This window comes from Dermacentor variabilis, chromosome 9 (assembly GCF_050947875.1).
Source record: "Dermacentor variabilis isolate Ectoservices chromosome 9, ASM5094787v1, whole genome shotgun sequence".
Classification (NCBI taxonomy): Eukaryota; Metazoa; Arthropoda; class Arachnida; order Ixodida; family Ixodidae; genus Dermacentor; species Dermacentor variabilis.
In genome coordinates, this window is record NC_134576.1 from 141,559,998 (window position 1) to 141,584,266 (window position 24,269).

Here is a 24,269-nt window from a genome sequence, read left to right on the forward strand (position 1 = left end):
TATCCATGCATACGAAACGCGTCATGTTTGAGGCGTGTACTGCAGCGGGGCTCCTCTCTCGCGCTTCATTCTAGACAGGCTGCGCCATCTAGCGGCGGCACCTCGAAGTTCGAGCATACCTAGTGGCACATACCCAGACATCCAATTTGGCGTCAAGGAGGTTCACCGAAGAGCGGCACATACCCATTGGTACATAACAACGAGGTCGGCCCACATTTTTAGAATGCACTATCTCCGGGATTGGCACCATAGGGCAACGTGGGCTCTTCAATCGACACGCGCCTCGATGTGCGTCTCTACAAACTTACAGAAATCCACAGGCGCCTAGGGCAGAGTGAGCCCAATGTGCGTGTCTACACCATTAGCAGAGAAGAACAGGACTAAACTTGAGCGGACGCTCACTATCACATGTATAGCTGTCTTTTTTTTTTTTTCAACATAAATAATCACGTATACTGAAATGAAAACCCTTATTTCATTCGACCAACAGAAGCAAATCCTGTGTACAGATCCTCTATTCAAAATTTCTTCAAAGCTTATGCCGGCAGCAGCACGTAGTTTTGCAGAGCGCCAGCGCTCTCGTCGGGCCTGAGTGCTTCACGAAATAGCTTACATGCAAAGAAATAAACGGCAAAGCCAATAATGCTATTCGGATTAAAGAACGCTTTAACCGGTCCGGCCCCGGTCCTGGCCCGGGCTTACCTGGAAGAACGGATCCGTCCAGTTCTACCTTTACGACCCGCTACAAGGCAGGCTGCGCCATCTGCTGGATGGCGTAGACACAGAATGGAGGAAGAGGTCAGGAAAGTTGGCAAATAAGTGCAGGGTAACTAAAGTGTAAATATACAACCAGGAGTCATCAGAAAGAAAGTGAGAGAAACAGAGACAGTGCTCTGGATGCAAAGAATGTAAACAAAAAAGACCATGAAACTTTACAATGGGAACAAAGAAATGGGAAGGGAAAATCTGTATGATAACACAAAGGGTAGTGCCTTGTTATTTGAGGCTCAAGAGTCGAGCTGGTTGCCTAAATATTCGCAACAAGATGAGATGTGTGCGACAGCAAAAGTACAGAGACTACCCAGCACATCCTGATAGAATGCGAAGGCATTCACGCAGTGGGACCCTGAGTTAATGTACACCTTCCAGAAGCACTTGGATTTAAATTGGGTGGAAGCATCAACCAGTCAGCAGTCCATATAAGCAAGAGACATTTAGAGTATTTGTGGGAAAAAAAGCAGGGAAGAGATTGATACAACCGGATTCGTTACAGACATCAGTATATAGTGGTGGAAGGTAAATTAAGAAGTTTTGAGGAAGAGAAAAAGGTTCAAGGAGACATACACACAAATGCTAGAATGAAAAGTATGCATAGCATGTCTGATTAACTCAACTAGGCTAAGTGACTATTTGTCATCGCCCTGTTTCAAAGGGGATGCCAATAAATCATCATGATTATTACAAGGGACTTGTGTAACATTAAAGACGCCGTGCAAAATGCAAGTGAAGGACAATACATCTGCATTGACCGTCGCAAGATACACTTTGCTGCGGTAGTCCACCAATCTGTTCGCCTGCAAGTACTACTTGTTGCAGCATTTACTTTAAAATATGTTTTACAACCTGGTATACGATGACCACCACTGGCACGATGGCGCCTTGGGTGCAATATCGATGTAGGGTTGCCATCTGGCCGGTTTTCCACCAGCACAGCCAGTTGCTGCCTCACTGTGCCGGCAGCCAGTTCTACCCCCCACAAACACGGTTTTCTGGTTCTTGATAAATTGGCACATACATTGCAAGAACTCTGTTGGGCATTCATACAAATCAGCTGATCTGTCGCAAGGGGATACATTTCTAATTTATTATATTGCTTACTATCATGAAACTGCCATGTTATCCGAAGTTGCGAGACTGGAGTATGGGCCATATTGATGAGCAAAACAGATGCATAGTGTTTGCTCTCCTGTACCCACACATCCCTTGCTACAGAAATGATGTTCAGTAAGCTGTTTGCTTTGCATGCTGGTCTTCTTTAAGAGCATTTAGCTTTCTTCTGGAACTAACCACAAGTTTCTTGTGACTCTCTAACCATTTCATTGAATCAATGCCAAAGATAATGCAGTCTCACACAGCAGTAAAAAGCGCACGCTGGTAGGGTACTATCGTGCGGTACTACCAGTGGTAAGGGGAACATCCTCACATTCTTCCCTTGCGACAGCTGGCTTATTGAGGCACTGTCATTGAGATACTGTGCCTCTGGTCGCAGATGCTGCATGGTTTCCAAAATAGTACTTGAGGAAGTGGTGCTCGAAGTACCAGTTGGTTTCCGCATAAGGGTAGGGCACAATGGTAAGGGGAGTGCCATACATAATACATAGTGCGACATAGTGCCACAAGTAACCACCTTCTAAGGAGTGCTAAACACATTCTTAAGTAGAAAATGAGGTTGGTTCTTACTAATTTTCTGAATCTTATATATTAAACAATGATACTAAATAAATTTTAAATACTTAAATTTTTTAAATTTTACAGAACGCCGTTAAATAATTTTCAATAATGTGAATTTTGCACATGACATGTCGCCACTGGCTTCATTTTGTTTTTCTTTTGTATGTATGTTTGCATATAGTAATACAACTCTCCTCCACATGTCCCTGCACACTAGCTATGCCATAATGCCATCATTTCCAAACATGAATAATGTTTACAGAAATCGCAGTAGCAACAGATATTGAGTAAATACAATGGAAAAGGTGCATTAAGATCAGATGCTTATATACACGAAAGAGTTTGCCCTAATTAGAGTTCTCAGACAAACAGTTGTTCTTGCTCAGCGAATAAACTTCACCAACACTTTATTCCTTCTGTACAATATTCACTAGCGATTTCACAAAAACTGTGCAACAACAAATCCCTGCCACTAGGTACGTCCTGCAGAGGCACTCAAGTAGGGTCAGCTATGAGCAGCTTAGACATGTAGGGGCCGTCCAACTCATATCCAAGTTTGCGATAGTAATTCCGTGTGCCCACACCTGCAATATGAATGACAGAACAATAACTTTCTGATCAAGGTTACACAAGTACGGAACACATGAAATTTAAGCCAGCACAGTTTCGTGTGGCTCAATATCGAAAAGGATTAACACTTAAGTATCAATGCCTTTATTAAAAGTAAGTAAAAGTAAAGGTAGAAACACTATAGAACATATAGAAAAACACTATAGAAAAATAGTGTTGACTTGCCGCCTGCAGAGAAAATGTCACTAAGTCGCAAATGAAAGACTCTTGTCTGGAAAATTGTCCTACATGCAGTAAAAGCTTTACAGCAATCCTCAGAAAATAACAAAGATTACCGAAGCAGTAAGATAAAAAAAAAAATGTGTCATTTCTATTATATAATGTCCACAGTCTATTTGTCACAAATAATGCTTCTATGAGTTTATGAAATGAATCACACTATAACAGTCTAACGTATCAACCAAAGACTTTGTTCAGCCCTAAATTTCACTAAAGCAAGGTTTTGGCATTTTTAGCCGCCCCCCCTTCAGCAAAAGAAACTTCACAAGCTCCTACGATGCTTCAGCTGGACAAAACCTTGTCAGTAACAACCTTTAAACTTTGCAAAAAGCTTGGGTGGCAATCACTTGTGATTTCACATGCAAGGGACAGCAATGCGAAGGCGCATGCTAAAGAGAGCAAAGCTTGAAAGCTGGAAGTGAGCACTAGTCTTCTTTTTGTGCTTGTTCTTCCATTTTATATCTTCACTGCAGTTCGCCTTTCACTTCTTCAGGTGCTCAGCAAAGTGTGCACCAGACAAAGATTATAACTAAGAAGCAAATCACACATGCGATTAAAAAATGTGTGAAATAAACAAAATGCAACAATACAGTAAAACCTCTGTATATTGAAGTCGTTGGGACCAGGAAAGTCTTCACTCTATCATTATTATTGCTATTGCTGTAGTTCACCATGTTGCCTTTCTGTAACTATGGTGAATTTTTCTCAGCACACTTGGTTGATTCGCATTGAAAAAAAAGTACATATTTGCTCTTTACTAAAGTGCAGGTTACCCATCTTTGCATTTAACCATCTGAGCATCAACACCATAAAGCAGTTTATGTTTGTCAAAAAGAGACAAAGCCTTCCGCTTTGTCATGATGGAGAGTTTGCAAAAACAATCCAATGTTGACACTTGTACTTTTAAGTAAGCACTGAACAGCCTCACAGACATGACATACATTGTCCAAGGCTGCATAACACTGTTGTTATAGTGTCATGCACAGTGTCATGCTACAGTGCCCCACTGTTGCGACATGGTACCTGATAAAAATTCAAGGCGAGAGCATACACACTTTATCATACTTAGTGAAACTTTTGCTGAAATCACGGTTAGTGCAACGACCATTGTTTACGTGGCCACCATCAGGAAGTCATAATTTATTCTAGATGTAGTAAAAGAGTGCATTGTTTTCTTTTATATATTCATTTTTTCACCATACCCGTCTCCACTATCAGTGAAGAAGCATGTGGACATTTATGAAAATGTAATCAAGATTGGCATTTCTCTTCACCATAACCAGAAGTTCACTATGCGCATGTTCTCTACAACAAAGCTTTTACTGTACAGTACAATCTGCAAAATGATGTCACGACAGTGCATAGAAAAATGGTGCTGTGACGTAATAAAATTACACTAAACCACACTAAACTCGCATTCACATGCACTTTTTACATGTGCTCTTAACCTTGTAAAGCTCGTTGCTCTGCACCACTATGAGGAGCTCACGCAATATCACTAAATACTTTGGAGGCTGCATATTAAAAGCACGCCGTCACCATGTCTGGCACAGGGTTGAAAGAACTCACCAGAAATGACTGCCAGTTAAGTAGCTCACCAGGTGTTCATCTACTAAAGCTACACAACTCACCGGAAATCACTGCCAGCTTGTGTGAACCATGCTCATGACGAGCAATGCGCTCCGCTTCGTCCATAAGCAGTGTTCCAAAGCCCTGAGAAGTTTGATGGAAGCGCATGCGAGTACAAGACATTATGCATTGCTGAACTCAGTCCAATTACATCCAATACAATAAAAAATGAACCATGTACACAACAAGTATACTGATAAAAGAATCACAGGTAAACTTCCTAAGCTCTGAACTTATGGCTAGAGTGATGTCTGATTTCATTTTAGGTGATTTTCATGCACTGCAGTATACCTGTTGCAATAGGGCAAGACGAACTGTCTACTGTTCTTCCCATCATACCCCAATACTAAGTTAAGTTATTCAGATGGTGCCAAATAATTACCGTTTCTTTTATTCCAAGAAGAGCCTTGTCTTGCCAGCCTGACACTAGTTTCACATGCACAGGGCATGTGGAATACAGAATATAGAATATACATTGATTACACCAAAATTCCGATGGCATTTCCTCCTTTAGAATACTGCGTCAAACATCACTAGGGAATCAGAATGCGAAATACATCACAGCTCATAATGACCCATTCATAACAGAATTTTCAACAATGTAGGATTTCAAATGCAAATGTAGCACAATAAGTGTAAAACCACAGAAAAGTGTAGAAATGTAATCATACACAGAAAATATTTTAACAGAAATACATATTAACATTAAAACCATGAGCTTTATCTTTTATAGTGTGATTACTCATGCTGAATACCTATGCACCTGTTATACCCAAACGCTACTGCACAGAAAAATCTTGTGATCATCAATTCAGTCAGGAAGTAAGCAACGTGCACAATGATCAGCTATGATATTCCTAATGTCTCAATCATTTAAAACGAATGCTTATACTTCAGTGTCAGCACTTTTTTTTTTTTTACATAACCTTGATGCTTTTCATGTTTGATTTTGATGTAGTGAGCAGAGTAACTTCAATAAGTGAACCTGAATGCAAGTCTTAACACATGTTTAGTAATTTATAACATACAGGTCCCTTCCTAGAGAAACTTTCAGTGGCATGGCAACGTGAAGTACAATAAGCAGTGCCTGAATGCTCACCTGGTGCTGAAACTTCGTAGGGTCACGCGCACTCACTGGTACAACACTCCCGTATCTGAGTGCACTGAGTCAAGGAGGCACACTAGGGTGTAATAATAAATGAATAGAACACAGGAAATGAAAGGAGAACAACTCGAACATGTACATTTACGCAGGAAACACTTGGTTTCTTGACATAACGTAATGGCACCATTCATTTGCACTTACAAAAACTGCTGCTGCACAACAAAGCTCAACTCAGCTGCAATGTCATTAACCCTACGCACCCTTCATCTACAGGTAACCTCTCATGAAGGTACAGTTGCACTTGAAGTGTCATAATGACACTAAATTGTCTGGACTGGTGCAAAATATTATAAAGGCAGATTCTCCTCACAAGAATGGGCAATTTTAGTTTAATTTTCACAAGTGCTCCAGGGGAAATCTTCCCATTTTCATCACAGAAGCCACCACAACTGTCAACCATATTATTTGCTGTGAACCCAAACAACCAAGGCATGCCTACACATTTTCTTGCTTAACTGAAGTTTGAAGTCTCAGTATTAATGTCTGCATTTTAGTGCTTTTATTCCACACAAACTAGAATTATTAATGTTATCCCTTCATGCTGGTATGTACATTCACACCTCATGTACATAGTACATCTTAGGAAGCAACTACTCAAACTATGTGCTGCTTTAGACAACACTTATCTGAATCATCACAAATGAGCCGATACCTGTTCACACACAAGCCAATAAAAACAAACATGGAGCAAAACACACAGCCATTTGTTTAATACATACTGCTCATTCAAGGTCAACAATGGCATCATTAAATCTTCCATGAAACTAACCTCATACAAATCCTTGGTTTACAATAAAATGGAATATGCAGCATCTATTTGGGACCCATACTCTACCACGCTCATTCAATCCTTTAAACTTTTTCAGAATAATGCTGCATGTTTAATCCTTAACAATTGCAACCGCACAGCCAGCGTCAAATCAATGCAAACTTCCGCGTCTTTCCTTGTTCAGTAAGTGTCTCAGTAGGTGTTTCTGCCTCGTGCTTTTTTTAATATGTATTACCAGAATCCCCAACTACGTGAAAGCATGATTATGCTCCCAACGTATCCTCTCCTCGTGCATTGATCGCTACCACAGGGTTGGAATATTAAAATGCCGCACCGAAGTTTATCATCAGCCTTTCATTCCCAGGACTTAGCAATTCCAGCAGGGCTGTTGCACCATAACAGGTATGATAAGCAAAGAATGTGCATGACCTTTTCCTTTTGTTTTCCATAGTTACACATGCATTTTTATGTTTTTACCCATTCTCCTCTGTAATACCTTCATTGATGCGGGGCTGCAGTTAAGTGACATATTGTTGTCGAGAGGTACGAAATGCATTTAATCCTATGGGTGTTCGCCAGGAATATAAAAACCTTTCACTGTCACAATAATTTCATAGTCGCAGGATTTCGTTATACAGTAGCAGGTTTCAACTGTATTGCTTAGAAGGCCATTAATTCTAGGTGCCATGTCTGCAAAATTTAAGCACATCTGCAAGAAGAAATAATATGCATTGGGCTCAAATTTATTACTTGTCAATGCCTTTGCACTGGCTTTACTCAAGAAAAATTAAAACAAGGCATAGACTTTTTCATTTTTTGTTGAGTAAAGCCCGCACAAAGACATTGACAAGTACAAGTTCCTTTGGATTATGGAAAATCTTTTTCAAAATTGTTAATTCAGATTATGATATCATTAGATGAATGTCATACTTAAGTATGTACAACAAGCCATGAAAGATTACAAAGCAAAGAAGCTGCAAACAAAGGCAGAATTTCTTTATGGCTTTGTTACTCAAGTAGCCCAAAATTCAAGGTTGAGGCTGTTACGTTTCGCCTACGACGCGCGGTTTAGCCGGCGCGGCTGCAACAAAGCGGCAGACATTTTGGCCCGTTCGGCGTCGCCACTACGCCTCCCCGCCAAGCGCGTCCAGGCATGTTCCGATGCCACGTGTCTTCATGTGCGTGTGTGAGTGTATGTGCATATTGGTGCCCACGCTTGTCGAAGCGCGGCAGCCGGGGAGAGGAGCTCCCAACAACTGTGAAGCGAGGGGGTCTGACAGGCGCCGACACGACAGTGTGAGCCACCTTCTCCTCCCCATTGTGCCCGACCGGCGGCGACACGACAGTATGAGTCACCTTCTCCTCCCCATTGTGCCCGACCGGCGGCGACACGACAGTATGAGCCACCTTCTCCTCCCCATTGTGCCCAAACGGCGCCGGCACCACGGCTGCGTCACCTTACCCCATTGTACCCGAGCGGCACAGTCACGTGCTCGTCTATAGAGGGGTTCCTTCTTGCCCTCAACTGCGAGAGTATAAAAGCAGCTGCCCCCGGACGCCAAAAGAGGGCTCCGATTTCTTCTGTTGAGTAAAGTGCACTCCCGTCTCTCTACTTCGGTCAACCTGACCGCCAACTCTTTGCGATGTTAGAATAAACAACTTGTTTTGTTGTTACCAGTCGACTCATGCTTTGCCGGGACCTTCGGATGCTTCCAGTTGTACCCCAGGCCGCCAGGCCAACGCTACCCTTGGGGCTTGCGACCCAGGTGCAACCACGGGCGTCAGCGCCGAGTTCCCAACAACTCGTGCCAACGGTACGATTACAACAAGGCATGGCTGCTGTTGGGAGTGCATACGTACATGAAATTTTTTAATTCAAGAGTGTAAGTCTTGGCTGCCACAAAATTTTCACTTTTTCATGAATTCCGTGGTCTGAAAGCATTTGTTGTCACCAGTGTTAAGCACTTAATCACTGCAGTTGATGCAAGAACAGGAACCAATCACAACTGTGCTTTTTCTAGCACTCTTTTTTTCCGTTCAAGTTGTTGAATTGTAGAACAAATTTGGTGGTTCACCAAGGAATGTGTCAAATGAATTGTTTGCAAAAGTAGCTTAAACATCCAACAGCTTAATTGTTTCTGCCCTGACATGGCCCTTCTTGCGACAGTTATCAGTTTGTCTGCTCCCTCAATGCTCCTCTGCAGCAGCATTTTTTTGTGCCTATGCATAGTAACAATAATAACAGCGTGCACGTATCTTTAACTAGATGCAATTTGTAACTCGTACCTAGTTTTGATAAAGTCGCATCAAACACAAAAATACCTTCACTATATCCAATATTCATTATAGGCACGTCTTGATTAGATGTTGACATTGGAGAAAAACATTTTAGATTTACTTCATCACATCCAATAGTTTGTTATACCGAGGTTTGACTGCAATCAAATACTGCACACAGTTACATAACTGGGGTCGATTGGCTGATTTGGCCATACACATGTGCTACGGGAGACTCCATAGTAATCTTTTTTTTATCATTCTGGCATTTTGTCTTTTTTATTATATCACTTATAGCCACCACTGCATTTCTCTTGTACACCAAGGCAGCAGTGTGTGAAACTGAGCAATAAAAAGGACCTCAGGAAGATGGATCATAAAGGATACACATGCAGCTCGCGCACAATGGAGCATCCATCAAGCAGCTCGGGGCGGAAGGTGTCGGAGGAGCACTTGCGCAGACGCAGCAGCCCAACTAAAATGTCCTGGCGAGGGTCTTCGTACGAGAGGAACGTCTCCCAGCCACCATTGGCAACATAATCCCGACGCACTAACTCCACCTGCATTAGGAGGACCGACAACACCTGAGGCCACTGCGATATCTCCTGGGAACCAGGACTGCACAACAATAATTGCCTATAGCACTAGGTGTTTAATGTTAAGAGAAATTTTCAAACTGCCTGAAGATGCGGCACAATTCTAATTCTTGAGCTGGGTTACCAAGAAGCAGACATTATTTTCATAAGAAATTAAAAGTGACAATCAACTAATTAAAAGAAATGATAATTACCTTCTTAAGGCACATATTGCAATTTGCGAATTGAAGCCAGCAAGACATCAAGGCATGTACCTTTGAAGCAAATTTTAAAACTAGCAACAGTCTTGAGCTAACTGCCATCAAACTTGTTATAAAGTGCACAGTTATTGCACTTTATGCACTTACTCATTTAATAAAATGCCTTCTTAAGCACTGAAGGTCAAATTTAACTGGAAAAGAAAGGTTCAGTATATATTAGATTATGCATTTCAATTAGCTGTGGAAGTAATGTCTGCCTCTTCAAACAATCCAGTTTGGAGAGTAAAATTGTGTTATCCGCCACAGGCCATTTTTCTAAATTCTGCCAACATTAAAGCTGCTCTGCTATCCTTGCCTCTGAAATATTCTCATATGCTAACTCTGTAAAGAAAAATAGCTATCCGAGTAAACAGTCATCTGCACAGTATATGACATATTGAAAATAAAACACCCCATATAAAGTAACCTCTGGCATGTAGAGTTGCTGGCCTTCTGAGAGCAACCGCTTGTGTCTAAAACGAGTCAGAATGCAGCTTACTTTTGTGAGGATGCAAAGAAGATAAATCTGCATAGCTTAACCTCCATTTCTTCAACTGTCATTTTTACTATGAAGCAAGATGCTGTCTTACCAGATGCCGCATATCACAGTGCCATCAACATATGACAATGATGAGAGTAAGAAATATTCATTGTGATAGCCCCGTAATTATATTACTTATTATATTATATTACAATCAATATTGCAGACAGTATTTATTGTTACAACCAGCAGCTGCAATAACCAGTACTGGATTCTCTGCGTGCTCGCAGCACCTTTCGTTCTAACCCATCTGAAGAACATTAACGTGCCTTCAGCTACCCTCGCACACACCTGGTCCGGCTGCACTCTGTGGTGGATCTCCTGAATGCCCACTTCCCGCGTGCGCACATCTCGGCACCTCGTGCCAAAGTCCTTCATCCGGGCCAGAGCAAGTTCCCTCAAATTGCCGTGCTCAACACCAGAGGTTACCAGTGGCATTGGAATGTCCCTGCAACATGCAAGTGGTTACAGTGACACACTGTTATGCCAAACACTTTGTAGAATAAGTTTTTAGCATGAGATATTCTTAAAGGGACACTAAAAAGAAACACTAAATCAGTTAGGCTGACTAAGTATTTTATCAAAACATTATTTTCGTTAATTTCAAGATAATAGTACTGGGTCATTCCACGCCAACTGATCCAGACTTTGCACTCGACCATCTTCAATTTCTTTTTAAAATGTCATGGCTTACTGCATTACAATGACAAACATCATCCTAGCTTGCTATTGGTGAAAAAATTTTTTTCACGCCGTGGCCACCACTTTAAGTTTGCAAGCAGTAGCAAAACCTAGTATAACCAAAAAAATTTTACAAAATAAAATTTTCACGCATGACTATGAAAGATCTTTTATAATTATGAAAGACATTGCTCTTTCATACGCATTAAATTGAACTGAATTCATCTTACTTTTGTTTAAATATAAAACACGAAAGAAAGTACAAAAAGGTGGAATTTTGCATGAAACTTTATGTTCTCACAGTAGTCATTCCAACTATTTCTCTAAGTTGTCCGGAATGTGTAGAAGCCGATAAAAATGTTTCAGAGATCGAAAAACATAATGCGTGTGAGCAAGAAAATTCCAAACTTGAGAAAATTTGCTTTTTGGGGCATATTCAGCGGTCAATTGCATAGTGAGGTGGTCCAAGTAAACATATGAAGGTAGTAAGTTACATAGTACCATTCAATGGCATTTATTTCGGAAAGTTTACTCAGAACAATTATTGTTTTACGCGATAAAATAATTGAGTCCTTGCATTCAACCCCAGTGTTCCTCTGCGCTTGCCCTTCACTGCAGCACACTTTGCCACCGGCTGCAAATACACACAGAACCAGCCCTTCACTGCTGGAATACTATTGTGCACTAGGCTTGAATGCTGCCAGCTTGAGCAATACGGACACTTGCTGAAGGGGGTGGATACAAATGCTAAAAACGAAGCGGCAGCGTGGCAGCAGGATCACAAGATAAGCACGGTAACTGCAGGAGATGCGGACCAAGACTGCTGCAGCCACACTCTTCATCCAGCAGCTGCGAGAAGCGCTATCAAATGCAAGTGCCGCTTTCGGTCCAAGCTCGAGCAGAGTGGCTCATGCTCCTCAACGTAAACACTACCGAGTGCCCGTCGGCTGAGATTTCGCACTTTGCTGTCTGAGCAGTCAGAGTTAAAACCGTTTTGAGAAAAAGTGCCATGTTGCGTCTCAACGAAAAGGAGTCGGTTTCTGCAATGGCTGTGCCCATGGCGGAAACAAGCCAAGGCGAATGAGCTCGCCATTCTACGTCTCTGTCTGCTGGAGAAGTATGTCAGTACCAAGATTTTTCATGTATTGTGCTTTTTAGTTTGATTCCATGTTTCTATATTGCCCTTTTACAACAAGTGTGCAGATAAAGTACAAGAGTCTTGTGCATGCTTTGACTTTCATGCAAAAAAACTGCGTTCCTGCTGCTTTCGAGTCTTCCTGCTCTATTTCGCTGCGTTAGAAATAAATGCAAATGGCGAGAGTATGCTGCTTGCATTTCATGGATGCTATACATGCTGCCATATTTGTCATTCAGTGCATGTTAGTTTGAGGCATTTGGGTGTTGTTTCAGACTGTATTTTACTTTTAATAATTTTTCACAGATTGTGAGCTTCCTTCTTGCTCACTTGGCCCAAAAGACAGCCACAAAACAACACAGACAAGCAGGCGGAGAACCATACATGAGGAAGAACTGTCTGTGAAAGAACAGCCCCCCCCCCTTTTGTTTTTGTTTGAGTTAGTGCTTGAGTGGGGGGGGGGTGGAAGGGGGGACTTACTTGGTATATTATGGTAGGTTGATCAGTGGAGGAGAAAATGATGTGTAAAATTGCATATTTAAAATTTCGTGCCGGAACCTCAGCGCTGGTACGTCAGTGTGATGTTACATATTTAAAAGTATTAATTTGTGATTGGGTATTTTATGCGATGAAGAAATTTGCCTTGATGGAGCAGATGCCATCGAAATCCACGACCCCTTAGCAAGATGGTGCGAGAACTTCAAGGTGCCAGCAGCACCCATCTTTTGAGGCCTACCAAGCCTCTTCTTGTGGTAAGAGCATCTTTCTTTCTTTTTTTTTAGTATTGTAGATTTGTAATTTACTAATGCTGCTCAAATATGTTTTTCTCTTCAGTTTCCTTTTAAACCACAGCAAGGCCAGCTCCACTACTGGTGACAGGTACATTCACATCACAATGTATCTTATACTGAATCTGTATCTGTATCTGTATCTGCCTGTATCTTATACTGAATAAGATACAGGCAGTACATACTTACAGGCAGGTTACAATACATTAAGCTCAAGCAGATGCAATGTTCTGCTTTTCCAGTAGGCAACAGTGGCCATCAATCACATAGCAAGATCCAAAATAATCCGAGTCTAATACTTATCAACATCCATATTCATTTCTGCCAACAGGATTAAAGAGACATAAAAGCTGGACATCTGCAAATTTTGCATCTATGAAAAACACAGATGATGGGTTGCTGTGCACCAACATGCCTCTCAAGCTCTCCACTGAGTTTTCTGTCGCATTCAGCAAATAGGTCACTGAGATATCTTTTTTTTTTTTTGCATTGTTGCTTTTGTCAAAGGAAGTGTTCAAAGCTGAGAGCCAGCCTAAGCCCCAAAGACCAACACCTCTTGCTTGAGTTCGACAGAAGCCACAACATCCTCTTTTATTTATTTATTTTTTACATTTAGCTGCTGTGAGCTCACTACCCTGGTCATTGTTATGTCTGCCAGTGTCATCACTGGTGTCCCAAACACTCTGCAAGGAAATTATGAAGAAATAAAAATTCTTATTATGCCACAAACATTCAAACTTACAACCATATTGCTGATGCTACAGAAGCGGAGAATAGTGATCCTGAAGAGTGTGATCACACCAGCGGCTACCATGATTTGCTAACGCAGGCTCAACCTCCGTGTACTGGATAGAGCTGGCATGCACATTTTCATGTTCTAACATGCCACCTTCCAGATTCTGGAGGCCGTCCTAAATTAAGTTTTCTTTCACTACATGTAATGACAATGACTGAGCACGCATGCTGCATCTTCAGTAGTCTTCTTCTAACACTGCTTCTTCATATGTTCACTGGATGGCACTGGTATCGTCTTGTTTTCTTCAAGGATAACATGAGGCCTATCAACGGGGTAGCCCAAACAGACATTTGAGAAAAGATTAACAAATCCAGCAGTAAGAAGCTAAAGGGTTGTTTAAGTAGAGACCAGTGTCTAAGCCTGGATAGGTAAAAGGATGACGAAAATACAAGTCTTTCCACTTCACCACTGGGACGCACAACTTCCACAAACAAATATGACTCACACTTTTTGCTTCTTGAAAGGAGGTTGCTCACTTGCACCTGCGAATTTTCAGTTCAACAAACACCGAACCAAACAGTCTAAGGCCTACTGCACATTATATTTCGTCAGTCACTACACTACACTACAGACAAAACTAATTTTTTTTACAGGAACATGAATTTGCATTCACAAGTGGCCAATGCAACAAATAGAACAGGCTTTGCACCATGCTATTTAGCAGGAACTGCGGAACCTGCTGCTCTTGGCTAGGGGCAACTGACGTTTTCAGATCGGAACATGTTGCATTAGCAACAACTGGATAACTAATATTTGAGCATTGTTGCATTATAGCACACAATAATGCAAGATTATCCAGAGAAGTTGCAATCAGCTTCGTGCATTGACTATACCTCTGGACACGATAGATACGGGTCCACGGGGGAACCAGTGCAAGGATGCGCGCGATAAGGTCCACCAAAAAGCCTGGCGGGTAGCTGCGGTATCGACCTGTCTTCCATAGTTCGTACAGGCCTGTGCCTCGAATCACCAATGTAGGATAGATCTTGAGGCCGTCCATGCGAAATGCTGGGTTCTCAAATATCTCCTGCACACAAAATGCATAAAGTAACACGTCTAAATGTTCCAGAAAACAAAAGTTCATTAAAAATTAAGAGTAGTAGTAGTAGTAGTAGTAGTTTTTTCTAATAAAGAACAATAAGGACAAAAGAAGATAAGAAATGAAGGGCCACAGGCATCATAACTGTCTCCCTTCTCAGTGCACTTCGCAGTGGACACCTTAACTCTACTGCAGCTGTGAGAAAGATGCAGGTTAAGAGAAAAGATAGATACAGGAGAGAAAAGTTGCAATAAGATAGGCGAAGAGAAAATAGAAGAAAAGAGGGAAAGGGGGCATATATATATACACATGACTAGTATAAACATACATAAATGAACACACACAAAAATATATGTACAACATCGACCTGCAGCCCAGCACTGTACACTTTGCAGGAAGGAAAACACAAAACTGAAATACAGGTCCAACATTTGTCCAACATGAAATCTTTAAGACAAGTTTTGGCACAACAAAACTTTATTCTGGTCTTGGAAAAATCTTAGAAAAGCAATAACGGGCATGTTTCCAATGTCTTGTAAACTTCTGTGCTTTACAATTTCCCCAGCAAAATGGAAAGTAAACTGAGACTAGTACACTGATTTCAGGTTTACTGAGACTGATATACAGCTAAACCTCGATATAACAAACTTCAATATAACGAAATTCTCGATATAACGAAGTATTTAACCTTTTATAACCTCTTGTCCATAGAACACCATGTATTTAGAACCTCAATAAAACAAAGTGTGTTTGTATACGATTTGAATATAACGAAATTTTGCTTCCACTGCAAAGGAATGCCGAGACAATAAATAGAAACTTCCGCGGACGCCAATAGTAAAATGATTGAATTACAAGCATCTGCTTGCAAACGCACCTCTCAAATTGCATGCGGAATGACAAGAGTGACCACTGTAGTGGAGCCGCATCATGTTCTGTATAAAGTCCAAATGCGATAAGATCTTCTCATGGTCCGCACACTTTGTGCGAGTGAGCGTGTGCAAGGGTGTGACAATAAAGATCTTCCCACGCTAGCAAAAGGAAATAGGGGGAGGGGAGCTCGCTTGCAGTAACATGATCAAGCACGCATGCGAGGAACGGGGGTGGGGAGTTAAGTTGGCGCTTCACGATTTCTGCCGCGTGTCTCAGCCGTGGCTGCGCATGGCTGTGAGCGCGGCTGAGCGCATAAGCAGCTGTGCACCCTGCTTCAGAGGTAGTAATCTGCCGCGTGTGCAAAGAGTGGGCATGCCGAGAAGGCATGAAGGCATCATGTTAGCTGAGAAGGCGAAGAAGGCATCATAGCTGTCATCCCACACATTTAGTATTGGAGGTTTCGTAATCTTGAGTTTTGGTGACTTGTAGGAGCAAGAGGCAGACAAAGCATTCGCTCCCCACTGCCAGCACTTTTCATGATAGCGTCGTCCTTGAGCGGGCGACGCTATCAGCTGCAGGGGCGGAGTGTGCGTAAAAGCGTGGCTGGCTTCACTTACCGTAATTCGTACTGCTGATGTAAAGATATTGTCGACGTGGCATGAAACCGTATCCTTCATCACCGACTCCCAAATTCGTCAGAATAAATTGTTTTCTCATTCAAATTTGCTTTTTTCGATTGCCCGATAATTCAGGAAATTCTGCAGCCCCTTTCCTTCTAAGAAAAATCGATCGGCGACTGTACTTATTTGCATAAAAGGTCGAATTTCTATACAACGAAATTTTTATATAACAAAGCAAATTGCCAATTTTACCTACTTAGTTGTATCGAGGTTTAACTGTACTAGTGCACTGCAATTAAACAATCAAGAGCTCCAGAACAACATTGTCACAGTGCTTTGTCATGCACATCACATGGTCACTGACATTTTGTTCTATAAACGAGCAGCATCAAATCAAAGCAATCACCACTGAACAGCTGCTGCATAATTTCACACACCTCCATTTCCAAGAACCTTTCGTGCAGATGCAAATAAGAAGAGGGTCATTTGCTTTCAACATATTTGTCATTTGAGGTTGATACTTCCAGTTTTCAGTCATCTTAGATTGCACTACTGCATGTTCTGGTTAGAAATTAACTGCTACAAATTCAGCATGCTCATTTACACTTGTGAGGAGCTTTGCAGCATCAAGCATAAGTTTATGACCAACAGAGGGCCTGCTGTGGTATTCAGCCCTTACCACGAACTGGTCGAGGTCACGCTCCCAGTCAACATTTGGTAGGTTCGGCATCATGTGGGCTACAACCTTGAAGCCCGCGTCCTTTGCCAGTTGGAACGATTCACACACAGCTCGGACTGTGTGACCTCTGAGAAGTTAAGAAGAGGGGGGGGGGAAATCATATGCAACCGATGATACCGATTAATGTATTGTGCCAGTCTGATGCATCGTAAACATACACCGGCAGAGTGCACCTGTTTATGAGGGCAGAAGTAGAAAAATCGAAACTTCCTAGCTGAGGGATTAACAAATTAACAAACAAGTTAATGTGCAACAACTATCACACAAGCATTGAATAGCATAAAAAAAAATGGCCCCAGATTTCATCACAGAAAGGTTTAAGGTAAATTATTTAAATTACACCACCAGCTGTTTCAGAGTTATGAACGAACACAACTAGTCCAAGTTTTTGCCAAAGCTGTTTAGCAATTTTTAACCACACTGAACAGTAATTAAAAGAAAAACTAAGCAGCATCACTGCTACATTTACTGCTACGGTTACCCAAGGGTCAAATGAACTTTCCAAGTCACACATTCCGATTTCTAATTTATGTGAACACTTGTGCATCATTTGGCACCATTCACACATCATCAGGCAAGTGGTGTACCACAGTGCTCACCGGTTAGTGTCCCTGGCAACGTCTTCATGAACGCTCTGCACGCCAATCTCCAATCGTGTGCAGCCGTACTGGAGCATGTCTCTGGAAGAAATCGACCAATGCACGGCAGCATAAAATGACTATATTTATTTGTGAAGAAACCAACATCACCTAGATGGGCATTATTGTAGGAAGGTTGAAACAGCAAGAAAACAAAATACAAGGACACCTAAGTTCTTATGAGATGTGAATGCGAAAGCATTAATGTCCAATTGAACGCCGCTGTGTAGTCCTTCAAGTTTTGCACTACAAGTAATATTTGTATTAATGCTTGTTCCACCCACCATGTAGTGGGAGTGTTGACAACGATGAAAGATTTCACTGCCTGCCTGTGCGCTAATTTTGCTGTGTCCTTCCGCTCTCTTACTTCGGCTGCGGTGTACTGACGTGGACAGCCATGTTTCGCTACTGCTGACGTTGCAGCTACCAACAATGTAGATGCTTCACATTTTATAGTGGTACATGCTGCCTGAGCAAGCAAGCACAAACCAGCATAACGAGCACGCGAAGCATGCTTGTGATGTGACATTGCAGCCAAGGGGAATTTAGGTGCCATTTTACTGCTACAGACACCGCCAGCTTTTTCGATCAATGGGCCATTTGACGCTTCGGCATCTACAAAAACATGGAAGCAACGAGCAAAGCTTTTAATTTGAAGCACATTCATCTGCATACGTCTTACAAGCATGAGGCAAACATATTTGCGGGAACATGCACAACACTCGCATCAAAACTTTCCACTCACAAATCGTAAAACAAAAAAAAAATTGTGACCAAATGCATCCCCACAACAACTTATTTCTCTAACCTTTAAACGTGATCATTTCTGTGATATATATATATATATAGTAAACTCTCATTATGCAGGAATATTTATCAATGGTGGCTTAATCATTAAAAATGGAATATTAAATTTTCAATGGAAATATTTTTGTTGTTGCTGCATCTTAAGTCACTCTTAATGTTAGTTACACTGGAAACAATGTTATAGATACAACTGACAAAGTATACGGCATGTTCTTATGTATGCTCAAGCCTTTAAATAATAGTTTGACCATGAGAATCCCATATTGCAAGGAATTCATTTTGAGAATCCCATGCTTCCAATACAGTTAATCCTTGCAATAACAAAACGGGCGGGGAACACAAAAAATTCACTTTCGAGAGAATTTCGTTGTTGCAAAATGAAACAGCACAGATAGGTAATGCATCACAGAACGAAACTTTACTGTCAAAATTTCGTTAGCCTACTTTGGCAGGCTTTGCTCGAGGATATAAAACCGCACTGCCGGCAGCACAAAGTGTGCCGCATGTGTTGATCACTAGTGGCACCAGTGCTATGGAGCGGTATTCTCGGTCAATTGCTTTCAGAGATACGATGACTTTTGCGAGATTTCGTGTAACGCAGCACAGGACACAGGGCAACAGCGCTCCAAGCAAACAGTAGCATTTCTCCCAGCGCACACTGTCACCCGTAAATGCCAATGCGTCCAGTGCTGAGCACGAAAGTGATCGCATCTCATATATCCGACGGCATTCGATTGAGATTATGGCACCTTCACGCAAATTTACGTCCCGTGTCGAATCTGCATGTGATGCCTGTCGGGTGGCGCCGAAACCAACATTCTTGAAGCAAGGGATGCGTATTCCCAGACAATCACTTAATCACGACCCGATGTGTGGCCCTCTATGCTGTGACCACCATCTCAAGCGTCACAAACAATTCCATGTCGGTCGGACATGACTTTCCATGTTTTTGCTGCATTTTGCTCACTGAGGCACGCATTAAGCACTGCACTAGATGCGCAAAAACCGTCGTCACATGCCGGTAGCAACATGCGTGCCACTTCAAACGGGCGATCATGAAACAAGATGGTGGCCATGACGTGTTTCCGGTGTACGCAATCGCTCCTGACGCTTGGTTGCTTTTCCAAACAAAAATGGCAGCGGTGTGATGGTATTCCACGCAATTTTAGTGCAAAGCAATTGCATTTGAGCACATTTTGGAGCCTGCTAGCCTTGTGCGAGTAAGTAATATGCGGGGTTACGTTCCGGCAAATCTCATTAATGTGAGATTGTAGTACAGCGACATTTCATTGTAAGAGGTACGAAATGCATTGAATCCTATGGATGTTCACCAGAGATATGAAAATATTTCGTTGATGCAGGTTTCGACTGTAATACCTAGTTTGTAAAACTTTCCCTTTTGCAACAGGACTTTTTCTTCGACTAGCAAACTAGGAAGTATATTGCATAAATATAAGGCAAAACATACTGATGCCCTGCAACATGTTTTGTTTCTGCTTTCCAGTCACATTCCTGGAAATGGTATGTCTGGCCAAACAGCCTTGGCATTTCATCTGGTTTGCTTTGTCTTTATGTCTTCATGTTTTGCACAACACTCCTAAAGGCAACATGTCACAACTCACCCAAGATGCCTCTTGAGGCAGTAGTCTGGACGTGTCTCAATAGTGATACCAATGCACTTGGTGCGAGCCCGTTCACTGTATTTCACGGCCTCGGCCACTGAGTTGCTGTTGTGCCCTGACAAGGCATCATGCAAACTGCGAATGAACCGATCACGGTAATCTTCAGGCAGGCACATGAAGGTGCCCCCCATCACGATGAACTCCACTTTGTCCACAGAATGGCCCAGTTGCTGGAGCTGCATCCACAATGGCACACATGAAAGACACATGCAGAAATATGCAGTGCATATGTTACAAAATTCCACTTTGCCTAGAGTGGTTATAAATGAGTAATATATACTACTTTATAAATCTTGGCAAAGTCACTAGGCCAGTAATTGTCTAATTCTTTATTGGCAGCCTTTAAATGGCACCAAAGCAGACAATATGTTGGCAAGTATGATGTATGTGCCACTATGTCACCTCTGAGATCTTTAGTGCACAGTGGGGCTGGCAATGGCTAATCATGAAAGTAATGCCAAGGAGCCATGCGTTCTTCATCATGCATCACTACCAGCAAACCATAATGGCAACATTCTATTATTATTATTATTATTATTATTATTACACATTTGATATTAAAAACATCTGCTTGGCCTGTTCTGATGTATCCAATCGCATAACAAATATTAATATTTTGCAGAGAGGCTGCTCTATACCTACTACTATGCTTCTTATGCAGCCCAAAATTTTATTACAGTTGGCCTTTAAGCAAGCTAAGGCAGTCATGTAGGTAAGCTTTGCTCAAAGCGCTACTAATGTGCTGTATGTTGAGGCTTACTTGTTGCCTAATGAGAGCAGTGTTCATCTTGCTCAGGGGATAATATGCAGCCAGAACAATTTACTGGTGCCAAAACTTTCATACCTATTAATCTAAACTAGAAGAAAGCAGAGGGTATGATGGGCAATTATGATCAGGACATAGTGCTCAAAGCAAGTTGGAATGTTCTGGCTCGTTCACTTCAAACTGAATATCAATGAAGCATACCTGCTCAACACGATGCCTTGTCTGAAGAAAAGGATCGTACCGGGCCCTGATTGCACGCATAGATGTTGGCTGGACAGAAAGTTGAAACGCTGCATGTATATTTCATCATAAAGTGCTTTGCTCACATAAATCGTGCTGCAGTTAAGCGAACCCAGGATGAACATGGTATGCGTGAGACATAATCTCCTCGTAAGTACACTTTAATCCTTCGAAAAATTCCAAAGAACAATTTCAAGCTCTAATAATAAGGCAACCAAGCTAGAGAATGCTGAGGCGCATATAAATATAGATCGCACCTCGGCCACAAGTTGCCTTTGGTGGTATTCACAGTTGCTGGATTTGTCCTATCATCTAATGTAAATATGAGACTAAGCCTCGCCCTAACATATTACAAACTACCACGTTATACAGGCTCATATCACATCAAACATTCCTTGCCTTATCAATAAGACCTACATTCCAACAGAGAAATGATCAGAAACTTACCTCGTAACCTGTGTAAGACTGTGTAGAATACTCGAAATCAGAGTCTGGACCGCCAGGGCAGTATCTGCAACAGCCCCAAATTATAGCTATGGAACTTACAGACATTAATTTACATGGGGACAGTGACAGATATATTTAGGGGGGTTCCGGGTCATTTTAGACTACCTAGGGTTCGTTAGCATGCATCGAAAGCACGGTACGCGTGCATTTTCTGCTTTCTGGCATCTTCTGAAAAAAAAAAAAACGGCAGCGGTGATCGGCAATCGATCCCACGACCTCGAGTTGGGATGGTCAATGAATGCTTACACGCATATGTTTCCAGTCATGTTGATATGAGGGCATCGATGAGGCTTGCACATGACTGCCACAACTGCGATCTGCAAATATTCACATCTTAGAAGCGCCCCAGTTGTCATTCTAAACTAAACGGTTCCTTACTCCACTGGCAGTCCGCACTGGCTTCGCTTTGAGCTTGGGTAGAAGCACCTGTGGAGCAAGTAGTACACTTCACACCCCGTGAGCGGAATCCACACGCTCTCACCTTTTTATATTCCGGAGGCATGGCAGCGATGATGTCGACTATCTTCGGTTGGGAACTCAGCCCGTACTTCGAAGATATCTGGCACTTGACGCTGCAAAAGCGATATGATCAGCTGCGAGCTGACACAGGCCGACAGGTGCGACGATTCCACTCACCTGTTGAGATTGACATCCTTGCGTTCCTTCTGCGCTGCGAGAAGCTCCTTGATGATCTCCGAGATTACCTTGACTTTGAGGGTTTCCTGAGAAACGCCTGGTGTGCGGAAGGCAATCATGAGCAACACACAAACTACCCTTCGCAGCGGCAGCATGTCTTGTGCAGCCCTTTTCACTCACCTTTCTGCTTGACAGTCATCTTCAAAATACCACTGTATCTATGCGAGAACTATAACAGAGGCGCAGGTCGCATAAACATCCCTGCAATCAACAAGATCCAAAGTTTCCACGAAGCGCACACGCATGCACAGCAAGCACTGGGCGCCGCCATTAATGAAGACGTGAACGACGTCAAAATAAGCAAATTTGGCAAATTTGGCCACGGCCTCTGAGATTGGTACTACGTTCTTGCTGGCTAGCTGGTTCATGCTTGAAGGAAGGCTAAAACTGCGCGAAAGAATGAGGAATCTCCAAGGTATTGAAGTCCGAGTATGGATTTGTGGTGTATTGTGTGTTCCTTTCGCTTGTTCTCGTTTTTTCGCGCAGTTTTAGACTTCCTCCGAGATCGGACGACGACTCGAACGATTACGGAAGCAGTCTTTTTTCTGCACCTTGGCATTCGTTTCGAGTGTCGCGCTGCTGCACAATTTCTGAACTTCTCGTGAACCGTCATGAACTGGTTCACAGTGGTGCAGGCAAATCGAACGGACCTATGTGTCGGCGCAATGGTTCCTATAATTGCTAACCAAGAATCCTGTCGGCCGGCGTTGCGCGTACCCGGTGGTTCGAACGGGTGCGTTGCGTTCACCCAAATAGCCAACTTGTTACTGATTTGGCTTGACTCCCGTTGGATTTTTAAAAGGCGGCGGTAGTGCGCTTTGGACATTTCTTGAATTTCTTGTGAGCGTCTGGGAAACAGGGCGTAACCTTTCTCTATGGTGAAACCTTTTCGAGGCGTTTCTGCGTTGTATTTTCGATTTAAGTGGTATTCGCTGCCGTGGTTAGTTTGTTTGGCTGGTTAGTACATGTGCAAACGGTCTTTTATGATGTTCTGGAGTTGTGGAAGGTCGTCGCCCCTATTGCAAGTACCTGCGTTGTCGCGACATCATTCGAACACTATACGATCAGAGCAGAAACAAGTGCTATAACCTACCCCGGTGGTTGTGTAGGCGTCAGCTCTCGAAGTATTGGGCAATGCACGGTGGGAGCCGTTTTATCTGCGGATGCGTGCTTGCACCAACACTGACGAAACTCTGATCATTCGGGACCTATGAAAGCAGTGCTGTGTTGTTTTTGTTCCCTGCTTAGTTCGCCTGTTTACATACTCGCCTGAATGTGTGCTATTGTGATTTGTAAGTTTTCCCCCGTCGGTCTGTACCAGATACCTCGCATTCAGCTGCTTGTCACCTGTGGTCGTTTTATAACTGCTGCAGAATTTTGTCCTTAAGTCGAATAAACTTGGGAAGGAAATCGTGAAGCTTTACTCCCGAAAAGCGCTTGTACGTCCATAGAATTTACAGTTCAAATGCAACACATATCCTCATTTAAGTTTTAGAAGAATTTATAATTTCAGTAAATTGAAATTGCAGATGAACAGAATACAATAAATTGATGATTTCTATATGCACACCAAACAAGTTCTGCAAAGTAAAACGGTTTGTTACATTAAAGTTCAATATATGGAGGTCTAATTGTACAAAATTGATTGATATAGGGGTTGATTGGATACAGGGTGTGCATATTCACATGCCTGCTTCCTTAGTCGTTCCGTGCCGGTCTACTTGGGCAATAAACCAAGCAACAATG

At 42.3% G+C, this 24,269-nt stretch overlaps 1 protein-coding gene across 2 annotated transcripts; it reads right to left on the minus strand.

Moving 5' to 3' along the window:
- Window positions 1–2,833: 2,833 nt before the first annotated feature.
- On the minus strand, window positions 2,834–22,803 carry Elp3 (elongator complex protein 3). Of its 2 annotated transcripts, XM_075669736.1 has the most exons (16): window positions 22,644–22,803; window positions 22,464–22,560; window positions 22,309–22,399; window positions 22,206–22,253; window positions 22,074–22,144; window positions 21,768–21,831; window positions 21,282–21,350; window positions 20,255–20,490; window positions 17,787–17,867; window positions 17,128–17,254; window positions 14,750–14,943; window positions 10,808–10,964; window positions 9,528–9,700; window positions 6,029–6,083; window positions 4,932–5,013; window positions 2,834–3,035 (listed from the first exon to the last, which is right to left on the minus strand). In XM_075669736.1, exons 1-16 carry the CDS (start codon window positions 22,660–22,662, stop codon window positions 2,947–2,949), a joined length of 1,653 nt encoding a protein of 550 aa, XP_075525851.1. In that variant the 5' UTR covers window positions 22,663–22,803; the 3' UTR covers window positions 2,834–2,946. The 2 variants fall into 2 exon arrangements, with proteins under 2 accessions (XP_075525851.1, XP_075525850.1); XM_075669735.1 differs by lacking the exon at window positions 22,644–22,803 and having other exon boundaries at window positions 22,464–22,582.
- Between the last annotated feature and the right edge of the window lie 1,466 nt (window positions 22,804–24,269).